Source organism: Corylus avellana, chromosome 8 (assembly GCF_965113065.1).
Source record: "Corylus avellana chromosome 8, dhCorAvel1.hap1.2, whole genome shotgun sequence".
Taxonomy (NCBI): Eukaryota; Viridiplantae; Streptophyta; class Magnoliopsida; order Fagales; family Betulaceae; genus Corylus; species Corylus avellana.
Genome location: NC_142497.1, coordinates 5134114 through 5143918, shown reverse-complemented (window position 1 = coordinate 5143918; position 9805 = coordinate 5134114). Strand labels below are relative to the sequence as shown.

The 9805-nt window shown below is 34.8% G+C and overlaps 2 protein-coding genes across 2 annotated transcripts; both read right to left on the bottom strand.

Annotated features, from left to right (window-relative positions):
• Positions 1–672: 672 nt before the first annotated feature.
• On the bottom strand, positions 673–2711 carry LOC132162787 (uncharacterized). The gene is made up of 2 exons (XM_059573017.2): positions 2213–2711; positions 673–1940 (listed from the first exon to the last, which is right to left on the bottom strand). The coding sequence occupies exons 1-2, from the start codon at positions 2709–2711 to the stop codon at positions 673–675; spliced, it is 1767 nt and encodes a 588-aa protein (XP_059429000.2).
• Positions 2712–5146: 2435 nt separating this feature from the next.
• LOC132162786 (protein NUCLEAR FUSION DEFECTIVE 4-like) lies at positions 5147–7565 on the bottom strand. Its single transcript, XM_059573016.2, has 2 exons — positions 7055–7565; positions 5147–6447 (listed from the first exon to the last, which is right to left on the bottom strand). The coding sequence occupies exons 1-2, from the start codon at positions 7563–7565 to the stop codon at positions 5147–5149; spliced, it is 1812 nt and encodes a 603-aa protein (XP_059428999.1).
• Between the last annotated feature and the right edge of the window lie 2240 nt (positions 7566–9805).

Sequence of the window (9805 nt, the reverse complement as noted above, 5' to 3'; positions counted from 1 at the left end):
CACATTGGTTGGGGTCAGAATATTATTTTTCACATAATATATCATACATTTGTGTCCGTTGATTTAACAATTTTATAATGTGCGGTTTAAAACAAATATTAATTTCAAAATGAAGGCAACAAAAGTTAAGTTAAGTTTTTCATGAATATATAGTTTAGCTTTTAAAATCGTATTTTAAAAAGCAACCCTTGTTTACTGTTTAAAAATATATATATTTTTTTCTACATTTTCAAACTACTATTTTTAATACACTTTCAAAAGAAACACTTTTCACAATTTTATTTAAAAATGTGCATTTCGCCAAAAAAATCACAAGGCCAATTTGAGCCAATGAACTCAAAGAATGACTTGCGTATCTTTCCTACATAAACTATTACATCAAATTATTTTATACAACATAAAACACCTTAAAATAGAGGGTAGGCTGCTAGTGTATGTCATAATTTTGTCCTAAATAGAGAAGAAAAGAAAAGCACATTAAACATCAAATCAAACCCAAATAAACAATACAAAAAATAATAAAGCTCTTCAAAATCATTTTAAATTTGCATGTATTTCTGAAGAATCTTCTTCCCCTTCTTTGTCGCTAGACATGCATTCTTTGTGCATATATATGTTCTTTTTCTATCCAATCCATCTGGAGCCTCACTAGTGTCCATTATGATCAGAGGATCATGATTGAACCATTTCAGTCTCTGTGGTCTTTACCCCTCTTCCAAACTTCACATATGTTTCACCTTTAAACCTTTTATATGTATCACCCCTACTATATCTTTGAACTCTAAACCGCTTATAAATGTCAATTTTGTAAAATTCTCGAGTTCTCCTCGCGAATTGAAGAGAGATAAGAGCTCCTATTAACGCAATGGTAGCCAAAATGGAGAAGGATACCCTGAAACACTGGTCTCCCGTGCAACTCAACTCCTTCGAAGTTGATGGATCAATTCCCGGATGCAGCTTCTTGGCTGCCTCTCTTGCCTCTGTTGCATAAAGTGTTTTAGTAAGTTCTGTATTCATCAGATACACCCAAAGAGGTGTTGTGATTTGTGCACAATTGAGCAATGTAGCAAAGTACTTGAGGCCAAATAACTCAGAAATCATTGCCAAATTTATTGGTACTTGTGCGCCAAGTGTGAATCCAATGATCAGTGATGCCACGTAGTATGTGCCCTTGATTGTTGGGAAGGCGACGAGAAGCAGACCAATGCTGTGTAGAAGAAGAATAACTGACATCATCACCGACCGGGGAAGCTTCCATTTCATAAGCAGAAGTTCAGAGATGAAACCAGAGTAAACCCTCCCAAAATAACTCCACACACCTGCTAGTGTGATGATGGAGTTGACAAGTGGATCTTCATAACCGAGTGATAATCCAATGGCTCGTAATTGATCAAAGGATGTTAAGGCCGAACCGTATCCACATAAAGTAACAAGGAAGATGTAAAACATGTCGATGCTTAGAATTGCTTGCAAGATGGTGTGGTCTTCTCCTCTTTCTGGTTTGTTGAAGATGTTTGCAAAACAAGACATTCCTTTTTGCTCCGAATTCTCTTGTAGCTGATCAGGATGTTTCTCATTGGTTCCCAGCTGATGAGTAGGAGGAATATTCACATTCATTGGTGGTTGTTTTTGAACTTTCCAGATGGTAAACTCTTCTTTGATGACAAGAAGGAGCGGGAGGAAGAGGATAACAATGACTGCGATGGCACTTGTTGTATGGACTGCTGCGGTGAGATCAATATGTTTCTCAAGCAAAGTCATGACCATGAGAAAAAGTGCCAGCAAGATTGTTAAATAAAAGAAATTCAAGAACACCCTCAGCTCGTTCGGTTGCCTTCCATTCTTCAGATTCCGGATTGTGAACATAAACAGGAGTGATACTGCACTTGGGAGTAATGCACAGAGAAGAACAAGACCTTTTGAATCATTGTCATATATACCTGTTACAATATAAATTAAATAATTAAATTAATCACTTTTTATGAGCTTAAACTTTTGTGATAAAAATTGATTTAACATTGTGGTTCTAAGTTCGAACATTGTCTCCGTTATTTACCTTTTATTTCAACTAAATATTTTAAGTGTTATAAGGAGGAGTTTGAGTTCACACGTGAGAGTGCGAGCGAAAGTATTAGAATCTAAATTAAATAATTAAATTAATTCATTTCTATAAGAGCTCTATCTTTTGAGATAAGTGGTGGTTTAATAATACCATAGTAAATTTGGGTTATGATAGGAACGCCAAGCCCAACGAGACCCTTCATTAGACCCAAAACAACGCCTCGACTCACCGGGAAGTTCTGGACGGATTTGACAATAGCTATTGTGGCTGAAAAGTTGGGAGCGTTGGCTGCCACCGCAATATAAAAGTACATCTGCCAAACAGTTGGCTTGGAAATGTGGCCCGTGACAGCAAGCCATATCATGAAATAGCCGCCGAAGTTCATGATGGCGCCGAGGAAGAGCCCTAGCCATGTTGGTATCACCTCAACAATGAGGCCATTGAAAACCGCCAGGCATGATCCAACATCTTTGTAAAAAGCTATATTACTCATTTCGTCTTCATCATATCCAAGAAGTTTAATATTTTTGTTGTAGAGACTATAGATGTAGGTTGTTCCAGCCCCGCACATGACCAACATGGAGGCATAAACTGTGAACCATCTGCCTCTTACCACTTGCATCGTAAATGGGAAACACTCCCCTCCCATTTTCGATCCCTTTCTCTCTCTATATATATATCAATGATACAATGCAAAGGGAATTAAATGACAATAGCCGGCCAGAAGAGGAAATTTATGGGATTTAGAAAGGAATGAGTCGGCAACGTGTGGTGGCTAGAATCAGCTACGTATTAATAACCCGAAAGAAGTGGATGGATTCGTTTGTGTCAGTTAATCGGTGCTAGTTTCAGTTCACCATGTGCAGTTTGTTAATACAAACATGTTTACACAACATAACAAGGTGTCAAAACTCAAATTTAGGCATGTTTGTTGGGGTTGCTCGTGTAATATTGAAATCTCAGGATCATGATAGGGTTGTGATACAATACGAAATTAATGACTTGGGATTGAGGGATTGAGATCCCTAGAATTTTATGTAAATTTGAGATTTTAAAATTCACAAGATTTCGCTTATATGCTGTTATTAAAAATAACAGCATGTATGTTGTAATTTAATCAACGGTCAAAATTGAATTTTAAAGTTGACTTACTTTTAAAAACTTTTAATAGAAGAGAGAAAATGAAAAAAGATTTTAAAAAATTTAATCTTAACCATTGATTAAACTACAACATACATGCTATTATTTTAATAACAGCATGTAAGCCGGATCCAAATTCATAAAACTCAGCCGTTCATCTCATTTAAGCTTAAAAAATAATCTATGTTTCAGCATTTCATGTGAGGTCTTTAAATTAATTAAGTCGAGTTAATTAATGACTGGAGGATCTATTTATTAATTAATTTTAATAAAATGGTCTAAAGGGTAGCTTCAACGGCTTCAAGAAAGTTAGATCAACAAACAACTACGACAACAAGAAGCTGTTTATTTTAATAGATAGAGAAGCAGCGTTTGGTTGAAAGGAAAAAGGAGAAAAAGAGACGAGAGAGGCGTACGGAATCCCCAATCTTTCTATGTGAAGGTGCTTTTCTTTTCCTTCATATATTTCCGTCGGAGATTCCCTGCTTCTAAAAATAGGAAAACACATCTAAATATTAGAGATCTATGTCATAGTTTAAGATAATTCAACAAAAAATTCAACAAATTTAAGAAATAGGGAATATGCAAGATGTAGTTCATATGTCTCTCTCCGCCCGCTTCCGCTCAAGTGAGGCCCAACACGTAAGGGAGAGTATTAAAGTAATGATTAAGTAATTAAATTTATATCTTCCTATGATCTGTTTATACTTTTGGAATAACTGATAATTTAACCGTAGATAATATGATTTATGCATTCAAAGAAAGTATAAAATAGAATATGGAAAGCTGGGTTACGAAGGTTACCTTGAATAGAAGATTCTTCAAGGTTGAAAATAGATCAAGTATGAACTCTTTCTTTCTCTCTCTCTCTCACTCCAGGTTTTTTCAGAGATTAGGGATCACCAAAATGATGGTTCATGCACGAGCAAGTGATGGAAAGGTATTTATTTTATTCTTTGTAACTGTCAATCGATCGATCAGTATTCAGAAGGTTTGTGAAACACATTTTTCATTTACTTAAGGCTCATTGCATAATAAATTTTGGGGAAAAAAATATAAAAGAGCCTCATCCATTAACAACTGTTTTTAAAAGAGTCCCAATATGTTTAAAATGTGCTAAAGTGGCCCATCGAATTACCAGAGGCCACTCAAGGAGTTTTAGCGTTACAGAATTATAAATACTGTCTATTTCCTTGTAATTATTTTTTCTAATAAATTTTTGGGTTTGACTGCCCCGAAATGGTTTTTCCTTTGAGTTTTGAAATGATTCCTTCTTGGTCAACAAAAATTGTGTTGAAAATTGTTTATGTATTAATCCTTTGAGGTTTGATGTTTTGGTTGATTAATTACAATATTTTTAATTTGATATTATGAATTGTTGTAACTGCTTATTCCGTACTGGTTGGAGTCAGAATATTATTTTTTCACAAAATATATCATACATTTGTGTCTGTTTGATTGAACAGTATTATAATGAGCAGTTTGAAAATAACTATAAATTTCGAAATTAAGTTAATAAAAATTCAATCAAGTGTTTTTAAAATCGTATTTACAATTTAAAAATATATTTTTTACATTTTCAAACTGTTATTTTTAAACGCACTTTCAAACGAAACACTTTTCACAGCAAGTCATGAGGCTAATGCAACGCAAAGAATGACTTCCCACGTAAACTATTACATCAAATTCTATTATATATACCGCAGAAAACACCAATTGAAATAGGGGGCATGCATGCTATTGGTGTATGTCATAATTTTTTTCCTGGCAAAGGAGCAAAGACAAGTAGATTAATTAACATTATCTAATCAAACTAAATAAACAACACAAAAATTATTAAATCTCTTCAAAGTCATTTCAAATTTGCATCTAAACCCAATTTCTTTGCCTCGATCTGGACATGAATTATTATTTCTCTGTGCATATATTTCAAATATTCTTTTTCTATCCCTCCCATCTTTGTGCACTCCCTGGAGCCTTATTAGAGGATGATTGATCCATCTCTGTCTTTGGGGCCTTTACTCCATCTTCAAACTTCATATATGTTTCACCATTAAACCTCTTATATGTATCACCCCTACTAAATCTCTGAACTCTAAACCGCTTATATATGTCACCTTTGTAAAATTCTCGCGTTCTCCTTGCGAACTGAAGAGAGATTATAGCTCCTATGAATGCAATGGAAGCCAAAATGGAGAAGGAAACCCTGAAACAATGGTGCCCCGAGCAACTCAGATCCTTCACAGTTGCTGGATCAACTCCCTGAGGCAGATCCTTGGCTGCCTCTCTTGCGTAAAGGGTTTTTGTAAGCTTTGTATTCATCAAATACACCCAAAGAGGTGTTGTGAGTGATGCACAGTTGAGCAATGTAGCGAAGTACTTGAGGCCAAATAACTCGGAAATCATTGCCAAGTTTATTGGGACTTGTGCGCCAAGTGTGAATCCAATGATAACCGATGCCACGTAGTATGCCCCCGGGATTTCCGGGAAGGCGACGAGGAGTAGGCCAATGCCATGCATGAGAAGAACAACCGACATCATGATCGACCGAGAAAGCTTCCATTTCATAAGCAGAAGTTCAGAGACGAAACCAGAGTAAACCCTCCCATAATAATTCCACACACTTGCTAGTGTGATGATGGATCCGACAAGTCGTTCATGATATTTGAGTGCAATTCCAATTGGTCGTAATTGTTCAAAGGATGTCAAGGCCGAACCGTATCCGCATAAAGTAACGAGGAAGATGTAGAACATGTCGATGCTTAGAATTGCTTGCAAGATGGTGTGGTCTTCTCCTCTTTCTGGTTTGTTGAAGATGTTTGCAAACCAAGGTGTTTCTTTTTGCTCCGATTTCTCTTCTAGCTGAGGATGTTTCTCAACGGTTACCAGCTGATCAGTAGGAGGAACAATATTGACATTCGTTGGTGACTGTTTGTTAACTTTCCAGATGGTAACCTCTTCTTTAATGACGAGAAGGAGCGGGAGGAAAAGTATGATAACAACTGCGATGGCACTTCTTGAATGGACTGCTGCGGTGAGATTAATATATTTCTCAAGCAAAGTCATGACCATGAGAAAAAGTGCAAGCACGATAGTTAAATAAAAGAAATTCAAGAACACCCTCAGCTCGTTTGGTTGCCTTCCTTTCTTCAGATTTCGGATTGTGAACATAAACAGGAGTGATACTGCAGTTGGGAGTAATGCACAGAGAAGAACAAGTCCTTTTGAATCATTTTCATATATACCTGTTACAATATAGATTAAATAATTAAATTAATCAGCTTAAAATTTTGTAATATTTCAAGTGTTAAATTTAACATTGTGGTTCCAAGTTCGAACCTAATATTTCAAGTGTTAGAGAATTCATATTGAGCTCTTCAAATAAAAGTTAAATTTGAAGAGAAAAACTCGATTTTTTTTAAAAAAATTGAAGAGTCATTTTTAAAATGAACCAAATATCAAACTGTCTATATATTTCTCTACTTTAGTTAAATATTATTATTTTCTTATTTTTTATTTCTTTTTTTGTTCTTAGTAGATGCGAAAGAGAGAGAGAGAGAGAGTGAAAATTAATATATAAGATTAAAAAACTAAATAATTTGGACAGCCTGGTTGATCAAAGTTAAATTTGAAATAGAGTAGAGAGTTTGTTAAATGACTCTTTTTGTGAGTTTTTAAAATTTTTAAAGAAAAACCAAAATTTAAGAACTCAATGGAGATGCTCTTAGAAGGGGGAGTTTGAACTCACATGCATGTAAGGGCATGAGACTATTAAAATAAAAATTAAATAATTAAATTTATTTATTTATGTAAGAGCTCAAACTTTTTGGATAAGTGGTGATTTAACAGTACCATGGTAAATTTGGGTTATGACAGCTCCGCCAAGCCCAACAAGACCTTTTAGTAGACCTATAACAACGCCACGGCTCACCGGGAAGTTCTGTACGGATTTGACAATACCTAGCGTGCCGGAAAAGTTGGGAGCATTGGTTGCCACTGCAATATAAAGGCACATGTGCCAAAGAGCTGGCTTGGGAATCCAGCCCATGACAGCAAGCCATATCATGAAATAGCCGCCGAAGTTCATGGCGGCGCCGAGGAGGAACCCGAGCCATGTTGGTGTCACCTCAATAATGAGGCCGTTGAAAATCGCCAGGCATGATCCAACATCTCTGTAGAAAGCTATTTTACTCATTGCAGCTTCGTCATATCCAAGAACTTTAATCTCTTTGTTGTAGAGATTATAGATGTAGGTTGTTCCAGCCCCGCACATGATCATCAAGGAGGCGAAAATAGTGAACCATCTGCCTCTTAACACTTGAATCGCAAATGGGAAACACTTTCCTCCCATTATCCCACCCATTTTCCCTTCTCCCTATATCAATGTATAATGTAAAGGGGATATATAAAATCACAGTATCCAAAAGAGGAAATTTCTTGGTGCAGAAAGGAAGGAGTAGGCAACGTTTGTTGGCAAGAATCAACTACATATAAATATATAACCCGTGACAAAAGGATAGATTCGTTTGTGTTGACTCAATCGGTGCTAGTTTCAGTTCAATGTGTAGGTTGTTACTACAAGCATCAAAGAAAACAAGCTGTCAAAACTCACATTTAGGCAAGTCTGTTGGGGTTGAACCTCAACATACGGAGGTCAATAACCAATCTGGATAAGACTGATAATTTTTTATACGACTTAAGATTGAGGGGTCGGGTTAGTTAAGGTCGACCTATATAGTTTTATACAAATGCATCGACGCTACCTGTAACTGCATGCATGCGACATTTATGGATTAATGTAATTTTTGATAAGACCCACGAACTTGACATGAACCCAACATAAAATTAGAAGGTTATAGTTGTGGGATTTGACTATTTAATTAAATGGTTTCGATTCGGTTTACTTGTATAGTCTTATCCCATTGTCTTGTTATTACTCGAATCTAATATGCGAACACGAATTTCCACCTCAAAGCGATGAGCATCATTTTGCGCGTGCAGTTTCAGAGGTACAACAAACAATAACAACTTGCCATTGAAACATTAGTAGATTGTTACATAAAATGTTAAGGTTACAATGCAACGCTAACAACCCAAAGCCCCAACATACGGTAAGAAGAGGGGAAGCGTAACTACTCGCAAGGGAATTTGGGAAAGAGAATCATATATATATATAAAAGCCGAATCACTCTCAGAAGTGTCTTAATATTGTGACATGTGATGTGAATCCTTTTTTTTAAATGATAAACCGGTTTTTTAAGGCATAATTTTTAAACCAGTTTTTTAAGAGTGAACCGATTTTTACTTGAAAACTAGTCATTAAATTAGCGTAATTAATGACGTTTAATTATATTTCAAGAGTTTTCTATATATAAATTAATTCATAAATTTAGTATTATCAATGTCCAAATCAAATAAGGAAACAAATAATACAAATCAAATCATATATCATACATAATAGCCGAAACCTTATTTTGAAGTGCCTTCAAATCGCGACATGTGGCATAAACCTATTTTTTTTAAGGAAAAAATGCAAAATTAGTCATTGTGGTTTACCTGATTTACAATTAGCTCTATGTGGTATCAAAATGAGCTCAAAGGTCCTTGAGGTATGCGAAAAAAAATAATTTAGTCCATACAGTCAAATTACGTCCACTAATTTAACATATTGCGTTAGTGTGACACTAATTTAAATATGACAGGTATCACAATTTTGTTGGCTTTGACATTTCACGTTATCAGAATCTGTTAAATCAGTAAACAAAATTTGACTGCAAGGACTAATTTTTTTTTTTTGGTATACTTCAGGGACCATTGAGTTCATTTTGATACCACAAGGAGTTAATTGCAAATCAGGTAAACCACAGGGACTGATTTTGCATTTTCCCATTTTTTTAAAGACTGAACCAATTTTTTATAAATTGAAGGGGTTCATATTTTTGTTCTCTCTCCTTTTTTTCCTCTCTCTCAACGTCTCTCTTTTTTTTCTTTTTTTTTTTCAACTCATTCACTCTCATTCCACGTCTCTCTCTCTCTTGAACCGGTTCATATATTTGTTTCTCTCTCTGCTTTTTTTCCTCTCTCCAATTCTTTCACTCTCTTTCCATGTCTCTCTCTCTCTCTCTCTCTCTCTCTCTCTCCACTCTCCAACATTAATATATTTCCTCTTTTTTTTCTCCACCTCTGTCTTTCTCTTTCTTCACTCTCCAACATTAACAAAAACAAAATCTATTGGCCTAAAAATTCAACTTCTTCCTAACCCTTTTTTTTTTCTAAGACCAACAATATTTGAACATATTCTAATTTATATAAATTAAACTAAAATTAAAGGTCTTATGTTTTAATTCATTTGAATGTTTATGGATTTTTTTTTCTTCTGTAATTTACTCAGATTTTCAAGCATATTTTTAAGTGTCAAAATAAGACAAATAGACACTAAATTAAGCACTCAATATAGTTGAAATTTTTTGTTTTATTTTGTATTCCTAAAAAAAAAAAAAAAGATTTTATTTATTTTGCTTTGTATTTTTTTTTAAATATTCAGAATTGTATAGGTTTTATTTGTATTGAAATAAGATAGATGATTTATTTGATTGCATTAAA

Excerpts from the sequence above, each read along its gene's own strand:
- LOC132162786 (XM_059573016.2), bottom strand. The coding sequence starts at position 7,565 with ATGGGTGGGATAATGGGAGGAAAGTGTTTCCCATTTGCGATTCAAGTG. Across the intron at positions 6,448-7,054 it reads CATAACCCAAATTTACCATG|GTATATATGAAAATGATTCA; the intron begins GTACTGTTAAAT and ends ATATTGTAACAG.
- LOC132162787 (XM_059573017.2), bottom strand. The coding sequence starts at position 2,711 with ATGGGAGGGGAGTGTTTCCCATTTACGATGCAAGTGGTAAGAGGCAGA. Across the intron at positions 1,941-2,212 it reads CATAACCCAAATTTACTATG|GTATATATGACAATGATTCA; the intron begins GTATTATTAAAC and ends ATATTGTAACAG.